Source organism: Mchenga conophoros, linkage group LG22 (assembly GCF_057382185.1).
Source record: "Mchenga conophoros isolate Kocher_MC1m ecotype Shallow Benthic linkage group LG22, M_conophoros_male_GT1.1, whole genome shotgun sequence".
Lineage (NCBI taxonomy): Eukaryota > Metazoa > Chordata > Actinopteri > Cichliformes > Cichlidae > Mchenga > Mchenga conophoros.
In genome coordinates this window covers 14,737,109-14,762,397 of record NC_140546.1, presented here as the reverse complement: position 1 = coordinate 14,762,397, position 25,289 = coordinate 14,737,109, and the positions used below count along the sequence as shown (strand labels likewise).

The window sequence follows — 25,289 nt, the reverse complement described above, 5'->3', positions numbered from 1 at the left end:
CTTTGACCTGGTCACACTAGTTAAATAAATACCTTTTAATACATATCAGGAATGTAGCAGAGAGGAAACTTAAGGGAAATGGATGTATGTAAGGTAGTGTTTCATATTTGCTCCTAAGTGCAAATTTTAGACTAGTATGAATTATCTGAGAAGCAAAGCACCAAACAATTAATTTGCTGTACTTAAAAATGTAACTGACGAAGACTCAAAAAAGACCAAAACAATCAGTCTTAAACAGACATATTTATGTGTTTACTTACCCAACAAAATATACTCATTTCAAAATTAATACTTTAGTTTTCATTTATTCGAGAGAGCCTTGTATAGCTCAACACTGTTCAATTTAAATTTACTGTTAAGTTTTTACTCAGAGAATGGTTTGAAAAATTGAAAACATCAAGTGAGCCACAGGTCTCTGCCTTGTTCATGGCAGAGATTAAAAGAGAATGACCAGCTGATAGGAAAAGCAACCTCAACTCCTTTAACGTTACAATCAAAGTATGCAGAACAGCATCTCTGGATGCACAGATGAGCAGCACGCCAGGTACCAATCCTGTCAGCTAAGAACAGGAAACTGAGGTCCCATGGATCACAGCAGTTGGAAAACGTTGCATGGTCACGATCCTAATTTCTGATGCAACATTTTGGATGGCAAATGTTGTGTAATCATATGTTTATCAATCCATCCTGCCTTGTGTCAACAGTTCAGACTGGTGGTGGAGTGATGGTGTGGGGGATATTTTCTTGGCACACCTCAGGCTCTTTGGAACCAACTAAACATCCAGTCATCTGGAAGACTAATAAAAATAAAGTAAAACTAATAAGAAAATGCAAAACTATAATAACTCTGCGTTCCATACATAGCAATCGGTTTAAAAAGAAGTAGAAGATTGTCGGTCGTATTTCCGGACGCAGGGGGCGGCAGTGAGTCTCACAGGTCTACCCAGCAACATGAAGAGAAGAAGACCATAGAACAAAGCTAAGGTATGGCTTGCTTCTTATTTGACATTTTAAATTAAAATTAATCAAATTAATTAATCTAGCTGAAATTAAAAGAATGGTTATCAGGTTGGATACACTTTGTGCGATAAAGAGGCGCAGAGTCAGGATGAAACGGTCTCCACGGCTAACTGATTGAAGTCCATGCTAGCTTCGACCAATAAGTCTCAAGACAAAATCAGATGCTGGTGTTTTGGTTTTTATTTATTTAGTTAGTTATTTTTAGTAAAGCCCTTAACACCTTATCCTGGCTGGACGTCTTTTTTTTTTAAATATACGACCTTGAGCTTGAGAAGTGTTTCTGATTTACTTTTAATCCCCCCTATTTGAGCCCGCACACCTAGATGCAGAGGAACCAGATGTTCGCCAGGTTTCAGAATACTTTATCGATCCCTGGGGGAAATTATTTTTTGTTACAGTTACATTATAAACAAACATTAACAAGACAGACAATACGCTAACTAAGAATAGTACAAATATATATATATATACACCAATATGTATGTATATATATATATCCCCTCTGGCCAACACCAGTAGGCAGTAGGTGAAGTGTCTTGCCCAAGGACACAATGACCGAGACTGTCCAAGCCGCGGCTCGAACCGGCAACCTTCCGATTACAAGACGAACTGCCAACTCTTGAGCCACGACCTTCTTCATAGCAACATTATAAATGTTATATGGTGGTAACACAGTATGAAGACATGGTTACATGTAATAGATGGTTGGTTTGAATAATTTATCAAATGTGAATTTTACATTTCCAAGAATCTGAGAAAATACCTCAGGTTTTATGAGGGAGCATTCCCTGTAGTAAATGCTCCCTTTAGGGCCAGTAAAGCAGATTATTTGCCTCCATCTCACTCTATCCTTTCCATCCTATTCTCTCACACCAGCCATCTTCATTTCCTCCTTCATGACATCCATGCACCTCCTCTGTGGTCTTCCTCCTTCCCTCCCGCTTGGCATCTGTTGTCCATTATAGCCAGTATCCTTCCTCTGCACCATCTCTAACCACACCTATTCAGCTGTCTCCAAACTGTTTAACCCAAGCTATCCCTCTGATATAATCATTTCTAATCCTTTTCCTTTTGGTCACCCCAGTGAAAATCTGAGCATCTTCAACTTTGACATCTCCAGCTCAGCCTACTGTCTTTTTGACAATGCCACTGTCTCTAAACCTTGTATCTCCAGTCTCACTACCATGTTGTGAACCTTTGGTTTTACTCTTGCTGCTATCATTCTGTCACGAATCACCGCCAGGACTCTTCTTCACCTCTCTGTTGCTTTTCTGACTATTTAAACTCATCCCTCTTCACTATATCTGGTTCCTGCATCGTCATTTTTACACCCGTCTCCCTGTCATGCAAACAATTGTTCTGTCTTTCTTCTACTGAATGCAATTCCTTTTCTGTCCAGTGCACCTCCACCTCGTTCACCTGCTCCCTATTCTCACTAGAATGCACCATGTTGTCCAGAAACATTCTAGCTCAATAAATTAGTGATTCATTTCAGCGGTAAGTTAGCTAAACCACAGCACAATGTAACCATTTTCTATTAACATGTGCTTTATTTATGCAGGTAAACACTCAAAGGCTCTTGACCTTCCTCTAAGAGATGTGATGTCAATCTTTTCTAGTGTGTTAGGAGCCCCAAGTGTAAGTCTTTGAGATGTTTGGACTTTGCATTGTTCATTTCTTTTCTGCATCATGAGAAAATCTATGCTTTTTTGGAATAACATTAGTAATAATTAATCTCTGATATGTGAAACCTTTGTGTGTTGCAGTAACTATGGATGGAGATGAGACTGAGATGAGCAGAGAGGAGTGCTGGATAATAGACAAGGCTAAGGAGACCCAACGGGTCTCTCCGGATTTGCTGGAGAAATGCAATCAGCTGCAGTCTCTGCTGAAAAGGAGAGAGGAACAGGCCGCGTGCCTCCTGAGACTTTGCGAGTGAGTGTTGTCATTGTAAACGAATATGAAAGCATTAAGTGTGGCAATCTTTAAAAAAAACAAACATGCTTTTAACATGCTTAACTACTCACACAAAAAACTGGTTTTGGGGTTCATTCTCTTGTTGGTTCATTGTTGGAATAAAATGTAATAAAAACGAGCAACAGTCAAGAATTGTTATATATGGAGTGTGGAGATGAGAAAAATATTGTACTGCTACTATTCATAACTATCATCATTATCATTGCATTAATCAGCATTTCATTAATACATTTATTGAAGCGGTTGGCCTTACATTAAAACTTGTATTGCAGGTGTGATCATAATTACATATTAACCTTTTATTGCATGTGCAGCTGTAATCATTTTTATACACACATTGCAGGATTGTGCTTATATAGAGTGATGCTCGGTCTATTTAAAGGTCTTAAGCTTCGCGTGGCGCGAATGTCCAGGCGATCCATGGTGTAAGTGACCTAGAGCAACAGAAGGTTTAAGCATGCACGCTTGCAAACATACATGATAGTATTCATTCTAGGCTAAAGGCCTGGGACACATTTTGCTTCTAACTGCATTTGAGTTCGCCTAGTAACAGATGACAGAAGAAGAGTCAAGAAAAGTGTCAATCTTCAGGGACCACCTGGAGGGTGAAACAGATTGCCATATATGGAAGAATGTGATAGAAAGTTTCACACTGTTAGACCTCTGCCTTACCACAACATACTTCAAATACATCGAAGGCTTCTACAGACAAAAACATGGCTGTGCCATGGGCTCCCCCGTGTCACCTATCGTAGCCAACCTTTACATGGAGGAAGTGGAAAGGAAGGCTCTTGGCTCTTTCAAAGGAAGAGTACCCAGCCACTGGTACAGATATGTGGACGACACCTGGGTCAAAATCAAGACACAAGAAGTGGAATCCTTCACTGCGCACATTAACGCTGTGGATAAAAACATCAAGTTCACCAGGGAAGACACAAAGGATAACTGTTTGCCTTTCTTGGACTGCGCCGTGCACATTGAAGAGAATGGCAACCTCAACATCGAAGTTTACCGGAAGCCAACACACACGGACCAGTACCTCCTCTTTGACTCCCATCACCCTCTGGAACACAAACTTGGAGTAATTAGGACCCTACACCACCAGGCAGAACATGTTCCCTCTAAGCCTGAAGGAAAAAAGAAGGAACACACGCATGTAAAGGAAGCACTCAAAACGTGCGGTTATCCTAAATGTGCGTTCTTAAAGTCAGCAAACAGGCACAGAAAAGAAGATCAGACACCAGCGAGGGAGGATAAGAAGGACAGACGCAACAACATTGTCATCCCCTATGTAGCCGGTGTATCAGAAAAACTTAGGAGAGTTTTCTCCAAGCATGGCATTTCAGACCCAGTAACACACTCAGACAGAAACTGGTTCATCCGAAAGACAAAACTCCAAAACACAGACTTAACAATGTGGTGTATGCTGTACGGTGCAGCGAGGAATGCTCAGACCTCTACATTGGAGAGACCAAACAGCCACTTCACAAGCGCATGGCACAACATAGCAGAGCCACCTCCACAGGACAAGACTCAGCAGTCCATCTGCATCTTAAGGACAAAGGTCACTCTTTCGAGGATGCCAATGTTCACATTTTGGACAGAGAGGACAGATGGTTTGAAAGAGGAGTGAAAGAAGCCATCTATAGGGAGTGCAGAATTATTAGGCAAGTTGTATTTTTGAGGAATAATTTTATTATTGAACAACAACCATGTTCTCAATGAACCCAAAAAACTCATTAATATCAAAGCTGAATGTTTTTGGAAGTAGTTTTTAGTTTGTTTTTAGTTTTAGCTATTTTAGGGGGATATCTGTGTGTGCAGGTGACTATTACTGTGCATAATTATTAGGCAACTTAACAAAAAACAAATATATACCCATTTCAATTATTTATTTTTACCAGTGAAACCAATATCACATCTCCACATTCACAAATATACATTTCTGACATTCAAAAACAAAACAAAAACAAATCAGCGACCAATGTAGCCACCTTTCTTTGCAAGGACACTCAAAAGCCTGCCATCCATGGATTCTGTCAGTGTTTTGATCTGTTCACCATCAACATTGCGTGCAGCAGCAACCACAGCCTCCCAGACACTGTTCAGAGAGGTGTACTGTTTTCCCTCCTTGTAAATCTCACATTTGATGATGGACCACAGGTTCTCAATGGGGTTCAGATCAGGTGAACAAGGTGGCCATGTCATTAGTTTTTCTTCTTTTATACCCTTTCTTGCCAGCCACGCTGTGGAGTACTTGGACGCGTGTGATGGAGCATTGTCCTGCATGAAAATCATGTTTTTCTTGAAGGATGCAGACTTCTTCCTGTACCACTGCTTGAAGAAGGTGTCTTCCAGAAACTGGCAGTAGGACTGGGAGTTGAGCTTGACTCCATCCTCAACCCGAAAAGGCCCCACAAGCTCATCTTTGCTGATACCAGCCCAAACCAGTACTCCACCTCCACCTTGCTGGCGTCTGAGTCGGACTGGAGCTCTCTGCCCTTTACCAATCCAGCCACGGGCCCATCCATCTGGCCCATCAAGACTCACTCTCATTTCATCAGTCCATAAAACCTTAGAAAAATCAGTCTTGAGATATTTCTTGGCCCAGTCTTGACGTTTCAGCTTGTGTGTCTTGTTCAGTGGTGGTCGTCTTTCAGCCTTTCTTACCTTGGCCATGTCTCTGAGTATTGCACACCTTGTGCTTTTGGGCACTCCAGTGATGTTGCAGCTCTGAAATATGGCCAAACTGGTGGCAAGTGGCATCTTGGCAGCTGCACGCTTGACTTTTCTCAGTTCATGGGCAGTTATTTTGCGCCTTGGTTTTTCCACACGCTTCTTGCGACCCTGTTGACTATTTTGAATGAAACGCTTGATTGTTCGATGATCACGCTTCAGAAGCTTTGCAATTTTGAGACTGCTGCATCCCTCTGCAAGATATCTCACTATTTTTGACTTTTCTGAGCCTGTCAAGTCCTTCTTTTGACCCATTTTGCCAAAGGAAAGGACGTTGCCTAATAATTATGCACACCTGATATAGCGTGTTGATGTCATTAGACCACACCCCTTCTCATTACAGAGATGCACATCACCTAATATGCTTAATTGGTAGTAGGCTTTCAAGCCTATACAGCTTGGAGTAAGACAACATGCATGAAGAGGATGATGTGGACAAAATACTCATTTGCCTAATAATTCTGCACTCCCTGTATGTCCACTGTGAGCGACCATCTTTGAACAGAGGCGGTGGTTTACGACACCAACTCTCTGCCATCTATAATCCAGTTTTGAGTTCCCTCCCCAGACGCCTTAACGCCCACTCACATCCTGGGCCATCTGACCTCAGGAATTCGCATGATAAGGTGGGGCCAGGTTTCACAATGAGCTCACCCGAAACCCTGACTGATTGGGACCCACACCCAGTTTCACACCTTGGCTCAGGCGATTAGAGGATCATCAGGGGGTCCTTTTGTCCCTCTGCGGGGGGATACTCCAACTAGGTTTAAATCTGGGACTCTCCACCATTTGACCTTAGAACTGAAGAAGCTTCTCGGATGAGAGGTGAAACGTCTCCAAGCAACTTAAAGAAGTCCAGACGCTTTTCTTTGCAAGCTCCTTTGACCGTGATAGAAAGAGGAACTTCTCTGTCTGTTTTTAGCTTTCTAAATGAATATCTACTGTAATTGACATATATCATAATTTATTAATAATTTATTCTTGCAAGGAAGCAAAAGCATAAAAATTTCATGCAAGTGCTTGAATAGGGTAGTCCCTGCTGAGCTTTTAATGACATTTAGTTAATCCCACCTACTTTGCCTTAAAACTGTCCCAAAATAACACGTCCTTCTACAGGCTTCTAACAATGTGTGTTGTAGATAACCTTTTTTCTTTTTTTTGCAACCTGGGCACTAAGTGTACTGAGTGTATCCTTTACTTTTTATACAACGCACACTAACTAGAACATTGCATAACATATTAAGATATAAGATAAAAAATTTAAGATAAAAAAAAGTTGTTTTGGCTTTCTTTAAAAGACACGATTTTGTTCTAAATGTGATGATTCTTTATGTATTTATGATGGCATGGATGCCATCCATCCATCCATTTTCCTATCCGAGGCAGCAGCCTAAGCAGCCCAGACCTCCCTCTCCCCGGCCACCTCCTCCAGCTTGTATGGGGGAACACCAAGGCATTCCCAGGCCAGCCAAGAGATATCATCTCTCCAGCGTGCCTGGGTCTGCCCTGGGGCACCTCACCAAGGAGGCATCCTTGTCAGATGCCCGAACCACCTCAGCTGGCTGCTTTTGATGTGGAGGAGTAGTGGCTCTACTCTGAGCCCCTCCCAGATGGCCAACTCCTCACCCTATCTCTAAGGGAGAGGTCAGCCACCCTTCGGAGAAAGCTAATTTCTGCTGCTTGTATCCGCGATCTCGATCTTTTAGTCACTGCACTAGTGAACAAAACCCAGAGATACTTAAGCACCTCCACTCGGGGAAGTTACTTGTCTCTGACCTGGAGTGGCAACTCAACCGTTTTTCTGGCTGAGGACCGTGATCCCCCTTTTCTCCAGACTCTGCTTCCTCTACGAAAGATGTGTCAGTGGGATTAATAAGTATTCCTTCCACCGCACGACAATATTCTTAGTCAAAGTCAGCAGTGCTCCACCTGCACTATACACAGTGCAGGTAGAGCACGACTTTCCCCTCCTGAGTCGCCTGATGATTTGCCAGAATCTCTTCCGAGGCATGAATGTGCTATGTTAAATATCAGAGCCTGTACACTGGTTACTTTCTCTGTGTTTTCTATCTTCTCTTCATTCATTTCTCTTTGTTTTTGTCATTCAGGTCTGTGGCTGCATGTGAGGATACTGTCAAGAAACTTTACTCATTGTTGGAATGGGAGTACAGCGACACAGATTTGGACGATGACAATAACCAAGCAAGCTGTGGTAAAGCAAAATTGAATTAAAAAATGTGCACTTGGTAGGTTTGTTTGAAAGCTACAATTTAACCTGTGATTTTTACTGTTTTTAGGACAAGCATCACCACTGTCATGCGAGTCTGCTCCCTCAGAAACTCAAGTCCACAGACCTCTGGCTTCTGATGGCTCGGCTTCTTTTTCATCTAAGCCAAAAGACAGCGAAAAACAAGAAAGAGTTCTGAGAAAAAAACACCCTCTCGCTTTGAAGAGCCCAGTAGTGGTCCTGACCAGAATGACTGGATCTCAAATGACCAGCTCTCTATCTCCTCCATCACCTCAGAATCACTGGAGTGAAGATGAGTCTTTAGGCACTGATGGGTCTGACATGCAGTGGGAACCCAGCGGAGACTCGAGTGATACCGACTTTTCTATTTCAAGTACACGTTCAAACAAGAGGAAAAAAATGGCCAAAAAGAATGGAAAACACACTAAGAATGACACAACACATCAGGAGAGAAGAAACTCCATCAGAAGCGGAGCAAAGACATCGACTCTGACAACAAACGCAGAAAGCAGCGCCAAAAGCAGCCCAGTGAAAACACTGACGCAGCAAGCGGGTACAGTTCCTGATGCAAAAGGCAAAACGGCAAAGTCATCACAAGCCGACACAAACACAAGTGCTGAGAGCAAGGCAACGAAAACATCGCCAAAACCAGCAAGCGCTTTAGGTAATGACCACAAAATATACATTATGGAAAAACATAAAAAAACGCCCTTTTTTTTTGCCCAGATCTTAGGTTTATGTGGGGATTTGTGTGTTTTTAAGCTGATTTAAAGCTGTATTATATTGTTGAAGAGTAGAAAATATTGGCAAATTTAAAGATCTTGCTTTGTACACTGAGGAACAGATCACTACCAGATTTCCAAACACAGAAATCATAAGATCTATCCAATCGTCAAATGACATTTTGCTCCTTTTACGCCGACAGGAGTAACTCCTGTAACCACTGTATCAGCTGCTTCTCAGTCCTCATCCACAAAGACCCCTGCTGCGGTGCCACAAAAAGAGATCAGTGTGAACATGAAGGTCCTGGCCAGAAAGAGGCCTTTGAGCTGGCATCCAGGGACAATTGTTGAAATAATAACAAAGGGTAAGAATAATAAAGAAAAGGCTCTATTGGTAAGCACAAAGCAGATTGTAAAGTTTCACATTTGTCTTTAGCTTGACAGCTACTCGTCGATTAAAGACGTCTTGTTTTGTGTAGTTGGGAATGTTGGTTGACATTTAATCAGTGTAATCTGTGAAATGGCTTTGAGGTAGTGAGTACGTTAAGCAATGAATTGCATTTATTTGGAGACATTCTGTAGCTCTGTTGACACTGATTGTCATCAGGATGTCACGGCAAGCAGAGCTCGACACACTGTTGCTCTGGTGGCTAAGATAACAAAAATGTTAAACTTCAAAGTAAACAAAAGAAATTATGTGATGCTAAAGGAAGGTATGTTTCTTACATATCCGTGTCCCATAGTTGAGGCTAGACTAGCAACGTTTAGATTTTTTTTTCTACTCTTTTTTTTTTTCTTCTATATTTTGTTGAGTGGTCGTGGTTGTGCTTGTTGTTATTACACACACCATGCGATATGACATATGAGTGACATTACCACAGTTTAAAGTTTGTTGGTGTTTGGGCCTCACCAACTGAATTCCTCTGGCAGCACATTTTGACACAGATTGTGATGCTGTAACTTAACAGCTGGCGCTTAAGCGCTTTTGATTACGCTCTCAAAGAAAATAGATACATTTGATATGAGAAAAAAACCCATTTAATTTAACAAATGCACCTGTATTTGACATTTCTTCTTTCAAGAAAAGCAGTACGTAGAAGCAAATGTGGTATAATCTGAAGTGTTTCCAATGTTTCTTTAATCATTTCAGAAGACGGCAGGGTGAAATACAAGGTCAACTTTAAGGAGAAGGGGAGGAGCCTAGTGTCTGGTCACCACATTGCCTTTGAACACATGCCAAAGGTGAATGAGTTGCTTGTCGGTGCGCGTGTGGTGGTCCGGAGCAAAGACGACCAGTTCGTGCCTGGTTTCATGGCAGAGGTCCCCTCCAGAAAAAACCGCATGAGGTTAGTGTGTTTTACTCTGGTGATAAATTCAGATTGTGAAGGTGGGAAAAAAGTGTAAAATTGCTTTTAATTTTTATATTCCAGGTTCCTGATTTTTACTGATGATCACACTCCAGTGTATGCTAGCTTACGTGCAATGCACATGGTTTGCAAACCGCGTAAGTTCAGGTTATTTATGGTTGTCTGTCTCTGTGTTAGTCCTGTGACAGACTAGCGATCTGTCCAGGTGTACCCCGCCTGTCGTCTTATGACAGCTGGTGTTGTCAAGTCCATAATATCTAATTTTATAAAATCCAGAATCCTAATTCTTCTATACTTGCTGTCCACAGCAGCTGCTATTATAATACTGCTACTAAGAAGATTTTCCATTTTCTATGACAGTGGAGAACCCTTTGGATGATATCCTAGATGAAAAGCACAAGCTTTTCATGCAGAATTATTTAAAGAAGTGGCCTTATCCACCCATGACGCAGTACCATGTCGGACAGACGGTAAACGTGGAACGTAACGGATTCCTGCAGAGGTGTAAAGTACTGGAGATCGACTGCAGTTTGATGGAAGTTGTTTTTCTGGTCTGTTCCATCTTAAGTTGTTCCTGTTTTTTTTAAATCCTGTTATATTTATTTCAATTGTGTGACTTACTGTAGTGTGTTCATTTCATGTTTAGGATGATGATCATAAGGAGTGGATCTACCGAGGCTCCAGTTGCTTGGAACAAATGATTAGTGTGAATGAGAATTTAAATAAGACTTAAAAGGAGGACGGGCGGAAGAGTAACACTACCTCAGTCAATGGTAAACTACTTTCGTATGTGGAGAAAAATTATGTTATCCTGGTTATCCCTGCTGGCTTACTAGTCTCTCTGTTTCCCTGTTTTGTGTGGTTTAGAGCCATCACCATCATCAAACTGATGGACTATGAGGATGCTTTAAGTTTGTTCTACTGTGCTTTTCTCTTACTCCTGGGGATAATGCCTTCAGATCGTGCAGATGGTACTGATGCAAATGTATTCATTTTATAACAGATTTTGTACAGCTGAACGAAAATAAAAATTTCTAAGTAGGTTCAAACTTATTATGTGTTAATCTGAAAAAGTGAAAAAGAGGGCATCTTTCATATGTGTGTGGCTGCAAAGTCTGCAGCTCATTTTCAAGTTGTTTTTACCAAAGAAATAAATCAAAATGTTTGTAATAAAACTACAAGGAATTAAAATCAAAATGTGTGACTTAACATGTAAAAGCTTATAAAAGCAAGAATGCCGCCATCTGCCTCCATTATATCCACTATCCTTCATCTACACGTCTAAACCATCTCAGCCTTTCCTCCTAAATCTGTTCACTGCCCTTTCTCCATAGTAATTTGTATACCACCACAGGTATGTCATTTTAAAAGGTTTAAAACAGTAAGTCAAATATTTGGACATGGAGAAAACAAAAGTTAAAAGGTAGCTGATAAAAAAATCAGCTGTCCATAATTTAATAAGGACTTGTAACGGTTGTAGGTTGGGGTGGTAATTCCTCACTAGTTCCTTGTGGATGTCTACCTTCGAACGGAGTAGCCACATTTGAGCACAGGAGGGCGGTACGAGCGCCGAATTGAACCAGAACTAGCTGTACTAAGCAGACAGAAAAAAGAAACTGGCTAGGTGATAGCAAAAGAGCTTTGAACATCGAGCTGGCGAGAAGGTAGAGGAGAAAAGTGGAACGCCACCACGGATTTTTTGTGGGATAAACGTACAGGGCTCGCTGCTAAAACGGTAAACACCGTGTTTATTTAAATAAGCTACATAGCGATTCTGCAGTTAGCGCGGCTGCTAGCGTAAGTAGCAAGTTAGCTTGACGAACGTAGCTAAGTTAAGATGGCGGTCAAATTATTTACATTAGCTAGTTGCTAGCAGTGCATGCTAATAGATACTACGTCGCTTGTTGATTAGTTACTTCTCTCCTGGCTTTGAAATGTTGGTGCTGTTAGTAAATGGGCTGGAGTGTTAAAGATGCTTAATTTTACTAATCCATGCAGAGATTAACGACCTTAACGGTAATTTAGCCTTACGTTTAACGAGTGTTGCATCGTCTTGGAATGTGTGTAAACAGCATAGGCAACGCTTAATGAGTAGCCACGACCAATTTATTAACTTGGCATTTACTTGTGCTTTCACTCTGCGTTGGATAAAGCTCAACTGAACTCATTTGCTCTAATAATTACTTCTGACTACAGTGCTAATGGCTTTGCAATGGTTTGATGCACCGCTGTGTGGTTTGGGGGTTGTCAAGTTTATTATGGTCATGCAACAGGGTTATTATAGCTATATCATCTCATTTGAACGCTGTTCTTCTTATTTTCAGTATTTTCAGACCCGTTGCAATAGTTTTGCGCATAGTTTTAGGTCCTTTGGAAAATTTTGTTGCCTTTTTAGGCATGAAGGAAAGTTGAACTGTTGTTCTGAGGGTGGCCTCCTATATAACCACGTTTACAGAAATGTCTAGTTCTAGGTTAAGGGTAGTTTAATTAAACAGTAAAAATAATATTTACACTTGTCATGCAGTTGAACGTATGATGCTAAAAGTGCCTGTTTCCAAGTTGACAATAAAGTTTGTTATGAAATTGTCTTTTTACTTTCAATTTAAATTCTTAAAACATAACGACAGTTAAATCAGGGAACCCAGAAGACTCGCGAGACTTCTGGATTGTGCGGAGTTCAAATTACTTAAGGTTTAATACGTTTTTATTGGCGAAAGGTCAAAAAATAAAAAGTAAAGGGAGTATTGTTCAGTAAGGTAACACCGATTTTTGCTTTGTGAACCCATATGTGGAAAAGCTGTGCTGATATACACAGTCCTGATTTGAGCCTTTGGGGAATAACTCTGAACTTTACGGTATTGTGGGGGGGTCTGTAATTACACACGAGAAACGTGCAGGTATTTAGTCCCTCAAATCCCATGAGTTTGGCAGTGATCAGCTGCTCCAATAATTTGAATGTAAGGAGTGACTTTCCTTAAACATATTTTGGTACTCTGTGCTAATTTGTTTCCTTTTTACACCAGATGCCTCACACAAGACGATACTCGTCCTCGGAAAGAGACAGTCGAGCCAGCTACCAGGATCGTTACAGAGACCGAGACAGAGGGCGAAGACATCGACACAGAAGAACGCCGACTTACTCCTCCAGCAGTGACAGAGAAAGAGACCGAGACAGGAGGGGACGTGGACACAGACAGGAAGGAAGCTATGTACGGTCACGGAGGTGCGTTATGGTCAAATTAGCTTGGGCTTTTACTCTTTCATGTTATATTTAACCCTCTTTCACTTTATTATTGGTTGCCAGTCCTAAGGTTTCAGGATATTTCTCTGCTCACTTATTCAGTCGCAGCTATGACAATCGGTCAGTGGAACAACGACCGTTTGACAGAAGATACTGCGAGGGATACAGACGGTTTGATCAGAGCAGAGAACGCGACAGAGACAGGGAGCCACATGGAGCAGCCGAAAGTTACTATCCACGTGACTTCTCGCCGAACATGTACGACTACAGACGCGGCCGTGAGAGGGAGCGTGAACAAGAAGAGTCGTACCGGAGGAAAGGCAGCAGGCGTAAGCACAAACGAAGGCGGCGTAGAACCAGGTCCTATAGCGCATCCTCCTCGGTGAGTACAGCCAGACCTGAGTTTGTGCTTTAAGTCTTCATCCTCTACCTCCACCTCCTGTTTCTTTCACTCAGCTCTCTCTGCCTCTGTCCTGTCCTAACCTTTTCTTTACAGCCCCTAGATTTGGTAAGTAGTAAAACCTTTATGATTTATTTTTGTTCTGTCACAGGGGTTTTATTATATTTGTGAATAGGTGGGTTTGGCTCTAATTGGCTCTTTTTTTTCAAAAATTCTTTCTCCTTTTTATGGTAGAGCATTTTCATTTTTATACAGACACTTTTTAGTACTTCAGCCACTATTTTGTCACTGATAATTGTTACTGTAATTTATTACTTTATTTTTTTTTATTCATAAGAGGGCAGAAAGCCTTGTGATTTTTGTTTTGGCTCTTGCAATTATTATTATTATTTTTTTTAATGATGAAAAAAGTGAAAATGTTCTGCCAACCATAGTGCATTAGATTTTTATTAAAATTTATTGGCATTTAAAATGAGTTGGCTCTAGTTATTTCTTTTTGTGTGGGGTGTGGTTAATCACACCTGTTAAGTATTATTATGAACATAAATGAGGAAAAGGTTTGAATTTGATGTAGTATAACTGCTGGGATTATCTTTAAAGAAGTCCTGCTTGAATGTTTATGGCGTTGTTATTTTATCTTTCATCTTGTTGCAAAGTTATATATATTATTGTTTTAATTGGTTGTTGCGTTGATGAATGGATGTGCCAGTTGCTTCCTTGTTTGTAAGCAGCTGTGGTTTAAAGGTAGGGGGGCGGGAGAGGAGCAGAGGACAACATGTGATCTTTGACTTGTTCCCTTGCACTATATCCCTATCGTTATATATTTCCTTCACGTGGTGTCATGCGTGAATCGCCCAATGACCATGAAACCCACCTACAACCACAACTACATCAACTACCACCCTCCTCCTCCCTCCTCATCCACCTGTGCCACCTGACGCCGTGGCTGCGGCTGCCCCTGAAACCCCCCCTGTCCCCTTCGGTCGTGTTGTGACCTGCTGATGGCCGTTTGGGTGTGAATACAGCGGAGCAACAGCCGGACGCGTGCACTGAGTGTGAGGGACGACGAGGAAGGGCACCTGATCTGTCGGAGTGGGGACGTCCTGCAAGAGAGATGTACTCACTGCCACTACTCTATCGTAACCCTTCTCCATATGAGTATTAAAGCATAGAGCATTTACATGACATGGGGAGTGCCTGATGATCATGATCATGATGATGATGATGCCGTGCTAGAATGCTCTTCGCTCTAGCTGAAATAGCAGGGTGGATTGCAAGAATGTTGAAGATTTTAGGAGGGACTTTAGATACAATCTGCTTTTTTTTTTTTTTTTTTTTTTTTTTTTTTTTCTTTTTTCTAAGATTTTTAAGCTGTGGAGCATTTCCTTTATGTTTCACAGGTTATTTGACTTTCCTAAACTTAGAAATCCAATTTGCAGCTGTTTGTTTATGTTGCGCTTTAGCTTACAACTCAGTTACAGTTTTAAATCTGTAACTTAAGCTAGATGTTTTTCACTCGGATGGTTTCAGGGTCACATCACTTATTTAGCAAATTTCACTAAGGTTAGAACAACCAGTGCACATTTTAAGACTTTCTTTACATTAAACGCTTCATTTGAGAATGATTACAATACATATTATTTTTAATGTTTCAAGTTTATACAGCATTTGTATCGTTTTGGGCAAAGACAAAAGGATGCACTCTAATAGGTTCAATGACTGCAAATTGGTAATCAAAGGAAGGGAGTGCTTTATGTTTGCCCCCTTTGGTTTACATCATAACACCATTTAGTTACCATAGCCTTACGCGCAACGTTTTAAGCCTGCCAGACTCAGTAGGCAGCAATTCGGAAAGGGGATGGGCGCTAGCACTGATTCGCCTGTCTACACTTTTGCATTGTGTATTCCTGCACGAGTCCACATTTCTAATGCTTCTTTTTTTTCCCCCCCCCGCTCTCCCTCTCTTGTTTTTTTTTCTCTTTGTACTGTGTTGCAGATGAGATTGTCAGCACTTTGGGGGAAGGCACCTTTGGCAGGGTGATGCGGTGCATTGACCATCGCAGGTGTGTGAGCTCTCAGTCTCTGGGTGTCTTAGTAGTTCATTAGGGAATTGTTGTTTCCTCAGCAACAAGAAACAAAAGCCTCTCCGTGCTTGTTTTGGGCTGTGATATTAGGATACATCAGAGGTGTTTAACCCATTTTTAGTACATGGGCAACATGCAGCCTGTATTGAGCAGGGTGGACCAGTACCGGTATTGCATAAAACCCTCTGTAGGAGAAAGAAACTACCTCTCTAAATGTCTTTTATTTATGGTTACAGCCACATGTATTTTGGGAAAAAAATAGCCTTTTCTATCCATTTTGCCTTGACCTTTGAAAAACTCATGCCAGGGTGAAGGTTTTTGAGAAGTTTGTTTCTACTTTTACATGTGAATAAGGAAAACTGATTTCCAGGCTGTGCACCTTTATTTTCTTTTTTTGATGTCTCACTGTGTTATTGTTTGTAGGCTTTTGATTGGCCAGAATTTCTTCAGAGATAGTGATGATGAACAGCCTGAAATTTCATAAGAAAAATAATTAGTCTTAAATTATCGCTATGTCTGTTGCTGTACCTGTGCAATACAATTTACGGACCACTGTGAATCAATGACAGCACAAAGGATTTACATAGTTTTTTTTTTATTAAGGTAAACAGTGTTTTATGTTTCAAGTAACTTGTTGAGATTGTTCATTATCGGTAATTTTAGAGTCACATTATCACACCAGACATGGCAGAAAGACATTTCTGATTTTAATTCTGGTTCTGTTCACCACATTGTGATGTATACTGAAAATCAGCTCAAGAGTATTTTAGTCCCCTGTGACTGTGAGCCCCTCATGTGAACAGGGGCTATTTGTGCTTCTCTCCCTGCGGAAGATTTATTTTGTTGTGACAGAGCTAGAAATGTCCATCAGTTCATGTTCATGCCCAGGGCCTTAAGATCGTGATGTACCGTCGTTATGGGTTAATGTCTTCCAACCAGCTGGAACTGCTGCAGTGACTTTTCATATATATATATATATATATATATATATATATATATATATATATTTTTTTTTTTTTTTTTTTTCCCCGTCCTATAAATAACTTGATAATTGGAGCCTTTGCTCTCATAGCCAGGCGGTTAACTACTCTGTCTTGAATCTATAAATAAACAAGTGCTAGTGTTTAGCATTCAGGGCTGCACACAGGGATTACATAAAAAAAAAAAAAAATTAAGGCATGTTGTGTGTTTCATCACGCTAGTGTTTGTATTCATAATCTCTTGTGTTTTACAGGGGAGGAGCCCACGTTGCTCTGAAAATTATCAAGAATGTGGAGAAATACAAGGAAGCAGCTCGCTTGGAGATCAATGTACTGGAGAAGATCAATGAAAAGGATCCGGATAACAAATTGTGAGTTCTGACTCAGTCATACGGCACTGTGGTTAAACCTGTATTGCTTAGTGTCTTGTGTTCACTCCGAGGTTTAAGCTGGTTTACGTGATTGAAGTGAATTTGTCAGCTCACTCCCTGAACCTCCCATGCTTTGTCTGTCTTGCAGTTTATGTGTACAGATGTATGACTGGTTTGACTACCACGGTCACATGTGCATCTCCTTTGAGCTGCTAGCTCTGAGCACCTTTGACTTTCTGAAGGAAAACAACTACCTGCCCTACTCAATTGGTCACGTCAGACACATGGCCTACCAAATCTGTCTTGCTGTGAAATGTAAGTTGTATCTTTATGGTCTGTGAAATTTACAGATAAATTGGATGGGAATTAGGAATACTGTGAAAAGGGAAGACATTGATTCTTATAACTTGAGCTGTAATTTAGCTTTTGACTTGATGATTATACTTGTTCAAATCATCTGGTGTTTGTGGTAGACATTTACCACAGGAGGGCATCATAGCAAAAAGGGTGTTGGCCCCACTGACTTATCAAGTTTGTCTTTAGTAAATAAAAGCTACATATCCTCACCAAGCCCTTTAACTTGTTTACTGTTGTTAATGTTCTCATTTTGGTTTTACTGAGATATTCTAGTAGTGCTTTTCTGATGCTTTTCTATTAGTATTATGATTAGTATTATATGTTGTAATAAATGGTGAGTAGACAGTTTGTATAAAGTGATGCAAGGTAACTGACAATTTTGAATAACTTAATCAGTGAAGGTTGCTTTTTACCTCCGTAGTTCTCCACGACAATAAGCTGACACATACAGACCTCAAGCCTGAGAACATCCTGTTTGTCAACTCAGACTTCACCATGTCCTACAACGTAGAGAAGGTAAGAGTCAAGGAAAACAGTTTAAAAAAACAAAACAAAAACCCAACAATCATATTTGTTTATAGGCAGGTTGGTTCCAAAACTCAAGGGCTACTTTTTGTTCATTTTACATAAGAAAAAAAAAGTTTTTTATGAAAATGTATCACCTTTCTTGTAGGTGGAGGAAAGTTTTCCTGTTACTTATTGCTGGCAGTTATGATGAATAGATATGAAAACACGTGTTGCTATATTTTAAGGGGAAAAAAAGCTAAGCTTCTCTACTGCAGATTTACTCCTGAGAGAAAGATGGGCATTTCTGAAAAACATGTGTGTCATCTTCCAGAAACGAGAGGAGCGGACTGTTAAGAGCACGGCAGTACGCGTGGTGGACTTTGGCAGTGCCACATTTGACCACGAGCACCACAGCACCATTGTGTCCACGCGGCATTACCGTGCCCCTGAGGTCATATTAGGTGAGAACTGCTATAGATGTGCAGTAGATGGTTTTGTGATTATATCCACAAATCTTTGGCCCAGTCACATGAGCAGCTGTGGCTTTTTCAGTTGACACAATATGCTTTGCCTGGAAGACCAAAAGTTTGCTTTGAAGTTATTTTAAAAAGCAAACAAACAAAAAAAAGAGAAACGGGTTCAAACAGGCACAGGCTGATTGCTCTGTTAGGAAAAGCAAATGGGATTTATGATATGTGATATTCAAGTATGTGAAATATTCACTTTTACACAAGTGTATCATCAGTGGTACAATAAGTATCTACTGAAAGCAGTTTATGCTGAGATAAATTGGGGCTGGTTGATGTAAGGAGTGCAAAATGACTCGCATCAAAAACAAATTGGATCATTTGAATGTTTTTTGTGTGACTTCAGCAAGCATGCGAATCCTTTCCAGTGTGCATGTTGCTTTAAACTCAATAATGTACTGATAAGTAATTGATGATAAAAGATCAACTGACTGTAACATAATGTTGTTCAAAAACACGTTCCCGGGCATTATAAGTGGGAGATAGAAACAGAGATTGTGCTGATATATAATTTCTGGTCTGTTAATGACCAAATGACCAAAAACACACTTTGGTGACGGTGCAAACGAAAAACTTTTGGAGGAAAAGAAACCCTTTAAACAGGAAGAAATCTCTGGCAGAACCAGGCTTGATACTCAATATTCACAGTTACCTGGTCCAGCCCCAAGTTATATGCTTTGTCAAAAAGGAAAGTTTTAAGCCTAAACTTAGAAGTAGAGAGTGTGTGTGTCTGTCTTTCCTGTTAAATTCATTCCCAGTCATCACTGCAAACACTGAGTGAATCTGGCCAGAAATGGATGTAAATTAAAACGTGGCTGGTTGTGGGAAGCTTACAATCACAAGGTGGTAATCCTGTCCTCTTGTAATCCTGTGGTGGTTTAGTGTACTTATACTTTTGTGTTTCAGAGCTGGGCTGGAGTCATCCCTGCGATGTGTGGAGCATTGGCTGTATCCTGTTTGAGTACTACTTGGGCTTCACTTTGTTTCAGGTACACGGCAGCACACAGTTTGTTTCAGCAGAATACGCCTTTTATTTACTTTTTGTAAACTGATTTATTTGCTGAAATCTCAACTATTAGTTAAAGCTCTAATGTAAATGGGTCCTTGTAAATGCAAGTGTACAATTATTCAGTGCTGGTAAGAATGAACCCTTGCCACTGGTGAGCTCTCTAAAACCGAAGACACCATATGCAACAGCAGAACCTGAAGTAGTTAAATTCTGATTATCTACTGAATCACTCTCTTCCTTTCTGTGTGAGTCTTTTCCCCTCTCATTCTTGCTTATCTTATATTTTTTGCAGACTCATGACAACAGGGAACATTTGGCTATGATGGAAAGAATCCTGGGACCAGTGCCCTCCAGGATGATTCGTAAAACTCGGTAAGAGAACATAAAAACACAAGTAAAGGAAAAAATGTGAAAAAATTAAAAATGTGCCTGATGCAAACATATTTTTAAAGCAACATTTTAAACTAATCTTACTCTCTCAGGAAGCAGAAATACTTCTATCGTGGTCGTCTTGATTGGGATGAGAGCTCCTCAGCGGGAAAATATGTTAGAGAAAACTGCAAACCATTACGGGTAAGTGGAGTGAGTGAGAAGGGCATGAATTTGATGATTAGTGGGGATGAAAAGTTCCCTGTATGATGCAACAGATGTTTCTTGTATTTCATGTTGGAGTTTTTTTTTTATTTTTTTTTTATTGCCACTAATTTCCACTTTTTTTCTTTTTCTTTTTTTTTTCCCCTTCTTTCAGCGATATCTGCTGTCCGAGGCGGAAGAGCACCACCAGCTGTTTGACCTCATCGAAAGCATGTTGGAGTATGAGCCCTCCAAGAGGCTTGCACTGGCTGACTCTCTAAAACACCCTTTCTTTGAGAACTTAGGGATCAGTGAGGCTGCAGGCACCAAGAGCTGGGAGGGCAACCGGGACATCAGCCGGTGACCCACAACCCTCCAAAGACTGAATGATGAAGGGTTTACAGTCCTTTCTGTGTGGAGCAGTGGGAACTGTTGAATAAATTGGGGCCTCATCTGTCATTAAAGCATGGACACCTTAACTTCTCGCTCCTCTGGCGTCAATCTCTGTAGCCACAAGAGGCATGTTTTTGCAGCAGAGACTGAAAATAAGCCACAGAAGATGTGGGGGAAAGAGTGAAGTCTTTTCTAGTTCTCACCTCGGCAGAGGCAAAAAAAAAAATCTTTAAATGGAAGATTGTTTGTATCCAAAGTAGCCCACTATGCAGCTCCTGTCTTCCTTTAGACTTCTGAAACACCTTCCACCCTTCTTTCTGTTTACCTGTTATTTTAACCAGCATGTAAAGAAAATAAGGAAATGCTACCAGAGTCTGTCATCAAAAAAAGAATCAGCTTTGGAGATGAAAAAGTCTTCCGATTCTGAGGTGAAAGGAAAGGGTAAAAAAAGGAGACACGGAGAAGAGATTCTGTTATACAAACATCTGATCATTCAAATTGGAAAGTATTGCAAACATCTGTGGCAGAGGCAAGTGTCTCAACTTCTTGTCTACGTTGTTAATTAAAGACCTGCACATAGACTTCTTGTTTTATAAAAGAAATGTCCCCTATATGGAGAATCTGCCATAAATTAGTGGGTTTATTACTATTCACCAGTAATGTAAGAAGATAATAATGACGGGACACTCCCCCTACATGGGTCTTTGCTGCCTCTCTTATATGATAAATATGTTGTCATGCAATGATTTCTGGGTGTGAGAGTGTGTGTCTGTTGGATGGAGTGGGCGACGCGTTTATGTTTTGCTCAGTGGTTTACGTAAGCATTAGTTGTGGGAACATTCCCACTCATTCAAACTCCAATAACTGCCTTTTCCATGTTTGACATTTTTAGACCTGACGTCTCTCTATCAAGGTTAAGCACACAGCCCCTGTTGATGGTATTTATTATGAGTTCTTCTAGGTCATAGTCCCCACCGCCAACCTGTACATGACTTGTTTTTTTTGTATGAAATTAAAGCGTATAAAACTGTATATATGTATTATTGTGTAGAATTAAAGTCCTCCTTGCCAAAGGCTTCTGGTTTCCGCTGTGTCCGTTTGGGCCTGTGATAAAATTAAAGGTGGTTACCATTTCTGTTTCTTACCTCAGCGATGCCTCTGCTGGATGACCTGCGTAGCTGTCACACAGGTCTTTGGATGCTTGAGTGAACAAAAGGAAAATGGTGAGTATTATTTTCTAATTTGAAGTAATTTCTTTAAATCTTTCACATTTTTACTGCAAACTGTCTCTTGGATTCCACTGGCACTAAAAGCTTTCATCTTAATTGAGATGCATGCGATTCATTCATATCAGATTTTATCATTTGCACATTTTACCACCTGCATTTTCAGATTACTGAAGTCTGATTTTATAGCAAATTATTCTGGGGCACTCTTCTCTGGATCATCAGCCACACTTTAGACTATCACTAGAGTCAGGGTCTTTTTAAGTGTATTCTTTTTTTTTTTAAATGGGATAATTTTCATCCTGGTTTCCAAGTATCTTAACTGTTTAATAGTTTTAGGCATTTTGCATACACTGATAAAATAAAAATAAAAAATCCCTAATGACAGGGTTTTTTGGCAGCGACTGTCGGATGTTTTTCCTCCACCAGTCCTATCCTGTTAACTAATCTCTCTGTCATTACCCTTTTAAATCTACGCTCAGCTGTCACCTCCTGAGGAGCAGAAGAGAGCTGAGCACAAGATCTGTTGCAACAGGTGTATAGATGGATCGTCATGTAGACTTCCCCACCTGTCAGTACTTTTATTAGTACTTTTATTAACCTCGCTGTCCCCATTCTTTCTCAAACAACAGCAGACCGAATAGAAACCCTGCTATGCATTAACCTTAAGAGAAAATGATAAAACTGAATCTGTTTAATTGAAACTGTGCTTGACTGACATACAAAGATGTGGGATATAGGTTTTCTGGTCATTTTCTCACGTTTTCTAACAACCTGAGGAATGTCCAGTTCTTTGTGTTAAATGTAAAAACCTTCATATGCAGAATGGAAATAATCTGTATGGTAGAAATGCACTCTTGTAGCATCAAACACAGGTGATTCATGGTGGTGTGGGCAGGCTGAGACTGTCTGAAATTCCACACTAATATAGTATTTAGTATGCTTCAATAATGAGAGTCTTACCCTTAATATGTGTATATAATTGCAGTGTGTAGCAGTACTTTAAATGCATACCCTTTCCAGGTAAATATTAGAGTATGTGGCACTGGATACTACACTAGCGTATAAATCTATAAAAGCAGTGCAGCAGTAACAGGATTTAAGAGGCACAGCTGGCAGCTCAATCTTTATGGTAAATCTTTATAGTGTTTAAAAATAAGGTGCCAATTTGTTAATGATTGCTTGGTCTCGCACAGGTTGTTGGATAACCATTAACACGTGTTAATGGTTAAGTGACATGAACAGTAGTAAAAATATTGAGTATATAGTGCATGGTTTGGGATTTCAGACACTGTGAATGCTGTTTCTCTCTAGACCTGAATTTGTCTGAGTTCACTGTGAATGAAGCGAATCTGTGAATGAAATTGATCCTTCCAGTCAATGAAACTGTCTCGTCTTTGGGTAGAAGTCGTCCTCTGTGCGTCATAAAAGCGTCATCCTCCGCCTTCCACTTGATCAGCTCCCATCTGTCAGGCTTCCTCTGACCCTGTTTCCAAATAATTTCATCAGCTGCTAAAATTGACAATGAAAATTTTCAACTAAGTGTAGCTTAGTCGTCGTCAGTCCCCTGGATGTAAATTTTTTTAAGCATCTGTTTGCATGTGCAGATTTGTTTGCAGCTACTCTGTTGTTAATGAGATAAGCGACTGTTGCGTCCTCAGTTAATCCAATTTGGAGACCTGCAAGGTCATCAGTCAAATCCACATAAGAGCAGAGCGCTGCGGAGCGGAGGTGTCTACAGGTACACAAGCTGAAGTGCTGGCAGCAGAGCATTAAATGGATCCTTTGCTTTACAGCTTTGACAAATGATATCATCAGCCCATTGTGTCTACAGGAGAACGCACAAAGGTCAGTCATTGTTTCTTTAAACCATGTGCAACATGTTTTGTAAAAATTGTGACTTTAGGGTGTCTCTTTTTGATGGACACAGACAAAGACTTTTCAAAATAAAGGATGGATAGTATTTTTTTCTTTTCTTTTTTTTAAAATTTCAATATAGAGGTATTAAAGTTTTCTCTGCTTGTACTTTTTATTTGCAGATTACAGTCTCCAATAAAAGCCTCACTTCTGCTGAATATTTATCCCAAACAAAGAGGCGCACCTTCATGCTGATATTGCCTTAAATACTCGGAAAAGTCTACCTGATAAATCAAGCGACATCTACAAACGGCGCAAATGGATTCCTTAATGTCACTGGGCGCTCCCCTGAAGCAGTTCACCAGCTGTGTGTCGGGGAAAAGCACCGCCAAGAGGGGCGCCGGGAGGAGCCAGTCTGTCCGCAGAAGCAGCTTCACCCGCAGGAGGAGCTTCAGCAGGAGGAGAAGCGTTCCCTGCAACAGCCAAAAAGTGCCAGACTCCTGGCTCAGAGCTTACCAGGATGAACTGAAGAGGGAAAGGTAAAAATAAATAAATTAATTAAACAGAAGCATTCATGTGATTGATTGAATTTCAGTTTTTAATGTGGTTTTGCCAGGGTGTGTGGAGTTTTTCACGATCACTTTTAGCTTTCTTTGCAATACAATAAACAGGAGTTAGAGTTGCTGTTGTATTTTAAGAAAACAATGATTTTCAGTTACTATCTTGTCATCAAGCTAAGACTCTTGGCCAGACAGACCTGGCTTAGTGAGGATAAGACTCTTCCTCACATGAATAAGCTCCTCGCCCATGTGCCACGCTAAATGTTGCTCTTTGCTGTTTGCCAAAGGAAACGTCAGCAAGCCATGCTGGCCAAGAAGAACGCTGAAAGGGCTGTCAGGAAAACTCAGTTCAGGAGCCATCACTGCCTCCCACGGGTAAGTGAGCAGCTACATTCAAATGCTACTGACTTATCAGCGTGTCATTATCTAACCTGAACACCTGTGCCTGCAGCAGAGCAACGCTTCCAGGAGGAAACCGACCCCGGCCAAGGACGACTCCTTCTTTGGAGCCTTTCAGGGCCTCAGTCTGGATGGATTGATGGGGGCTACTAATGCATCCCCTGCTGTGACGGCGCCTGGTGCAGGTGCAGGAGATCAGTGCAAAGTCATGTGAGATGGGACGCGTAAAGACGTTTAGATTTTTTCCAATGAGCCGCATGCTTTTGCAAATTTTTCTGCAAATGAGACTGGATGGAGAAAATGAGACTGGCTCTCACCATGTAACCCAAGAGGACGGGAAACATTTATATTACTCTGTATTTTCTGAAGTATTCTTTTTCCTTTGGCAGACAATGCTGCTTCTTATTTTGATGTTTGTTTTACAAATTATAGACTGTAGCTATCACCATTGTTTCATGATGTTTGCTGAGTACAACTGCAAAGAAAACTGAATTATTAAACTTTTATTTTATTTTCCCACTGTTCATTTTCAGTCTTTTTTTTTTTTCCATTTTGTCCTTAAAAAAGCCAAAACAGAAACTAAGCAGTTTTTTAAAATTTATTTTCTCCAAAACATAACTTGGGAGTAAAATGGTGAGCTGCTTAAATTTACATTATGAATACACAGAAGACATGCACAGAGATGTAGGTTCTCAACAAGAATGCCTGTTCCAACAACACATTTGTAAATTTGTA

At 40.6% G+C, this 25,289-nt stretch overlaps 3 protein-coding genes across 8 annotated transcripts; all 3 read left to right on the top strand.

Annotated features, from left to right (window-relative positions):
- The first annotated feature begins 887 nt into the window (after positions 1–887).
- On the top strand, positions 888–13,266 carry setdb1a (SET domain bifurcated histone lysine methyltransferase 1a). 4 transcript variants are annotated; one of them, XM_085263413.1, is made up of 11 exons: positions 888–984; positions 2,582–2,658; positions 2,787–2,955; positions 7,842–7,945; positions 8,031–8,645; positions 8,907–9,068; positions 9,854–10,049; positions 10,134–10,207; positions 10,431–10,621; positions 10,717–10,843; positions 13,094–13,266. In XM_085263413.1, exons 3-10 carry the CDS (start codon positions 2,792–2,794, stop codon positions 10,801–10,803), a joined length of 1,593 nt encoding a protein of 530 aa, XP_085119539.1. In that variant the 5' UTR covers positions 888–984; positions 2,582–2,658; positions 2,787–2,791; the 3' UTR covers positions 10,804–10,843; positions 13,094–13,266. The 4 variants fall into 4 exon arrangements, with proteins under 4 accessions (XP_085119539.1, XP_085119538.1, XP_085119540.1 ...); XM_085263412.1 differs by lacking the exon at positions 13,094–13,266 and adding an exon at positions 10,938–11,046; XM_085263414.1 differs by lacking the exons at positions 8,907–9,068; positions 13,094–13,266 and adding an exon at positions 10,938–11,046.
- On the top strand, positions 11,596–21,588 carry clk2a (CDC-like kinase 2a). Of its 3 annotated transcripts, none has more exons than XM_085263411.1 (13): positions 11,596–11,805; positions 13,094–13,293; positions 13,414–13,693; positions 14,737–14,827; positions 15,708–15,774; positions 17,030–17,146; positions 17,295–17,461; positions 17,925–18,019; positions 18,342–18,471; positions 19,444–19,526; positions 19,839–19,918; positions 20,029–20,119; positions 20,295–21,588. In XM_085263411.1, exons 2-13 carry the CDS (start codon positions 13,094–13,096, stop codon positions 20,481–20,483), a joined length of 1,590 nt encoding a protein of 529 aa, XP_085119537.1. In that variant the 5' UTR covers positions 11,596–11,805; the 3' UTR covers positions 20,484–21,588. The 3 variants fall into 3 exon arrangements, with proteins under 3 accessions (XP_085119537.1, XP_085119536.1, XP_085119534.1); XM_085263410.1 differs by lacking the exon at positions 11,596–11,805 and adding an exon at positions 11,961–12,086 and having other exon boundaries at positions 13,420–13,693; XM_085263408.1 differs by lacking the exon at positions 11,596–11,805 and adding an exon at positions 12,048–12,086.
- A 171-nt stretch (positions 21,589–21,759) lies between these two features.
- Positions 21,760–25,078, top strand: LOC146549099 (uncharacterized). The gene is made up of 4 exons (XM_085263417.1): positions 21,760–23,586; positions 23,778–24,134; positions 24,443–24,530; positions 24,607–25,078. The coding sequence occupies exons 2-4, from the start codon at positions 23,914–23,916 to the stop codon at positions 24,766–24,768; spliced, it is 471 nt and encodes a 156-aa protein (XP_085119543.1). The 5' UTR covers positions 21,760–23,586; positions 23,778–23,913; the 3' UTR covers positions 24,769–25,078.
- The last annotated feature ends 211 nt before the right edge of the window (positions 25,079–25,289 follow it).

What these genes read in the sequence shown, in the direction of transcription:
- LOC146549099 (XM_085263417.1), top strand. Translation starts at nt 23,914, where the DNA reads ATGGATTCCTTAATGTCACTGGGCGCTCCCCTGAAGCAGTTCACCAGC. An exon ending in GATGAACTGAAGAGGGAAAG is followed by an intron (nt 24,135 to 24,442) that starts GTAAAAATAAAT and finishes TGTTTGCCAAAG; the next exon opens with GAAACGTCAGCAAGCCATGC. An exon ending in GCCATCACTGCCTCCCACGG is followed by an intron (nt 24,531 to 24,606) that starts GTAAGTGAGCAG and finishes CTGTGCCTGCAG; the next exon opens with CAGAGCAACGCTTCCAGGAG.
- setdb1a (XM_085263413.1), top strand. Translation starts at nt 2,792, where the DNA reads ATGGATGGAGATGAGACTGAGATGAGCAGAGAGGAGTGCTGGATAATA. An exon ending in CAATAACCAAGCAAGCTGTG is followed by an intron (nt 7,946 to 8,030) that starts GTAAAGCAAAAT and finishes TACTGTTTTTAG; the next exon opens with GACAAGCATCACCACTGTCA. An exon ending in AAAACCAGCAAGCGCTTTAG is followed by an intron (nt 8,646 to 8,906) that starts GTAATGACCACA and finishes TTACGCCGACAG; the next exon opens with GAGTAACTCCTGTAACCACT.
- clk2a (XM_085263408.1), top strand. Translation starts at nt 12,063, where the DNA reads ATGCAGAGATTAACGACCTTAACG. An exon ending in TGTCCTACAACGTAGAGAAG is followed by an intron (nt 18,020 to 18,341) that starts GTAAGAGTCAAG and finishes GTCATCTTCCAG; the next exon opens with AAACGAGAGGAGCGGACTGT. An exon ending in TGCCCCTGAGGTCATATTAG is followed by an intron (nt 18,472 to 19,443) that starts GTGAGAACTGCT and finishes TTTGTGTTTCAG; the next exon opens with AGCTGGGCTGGAGTCATCCC.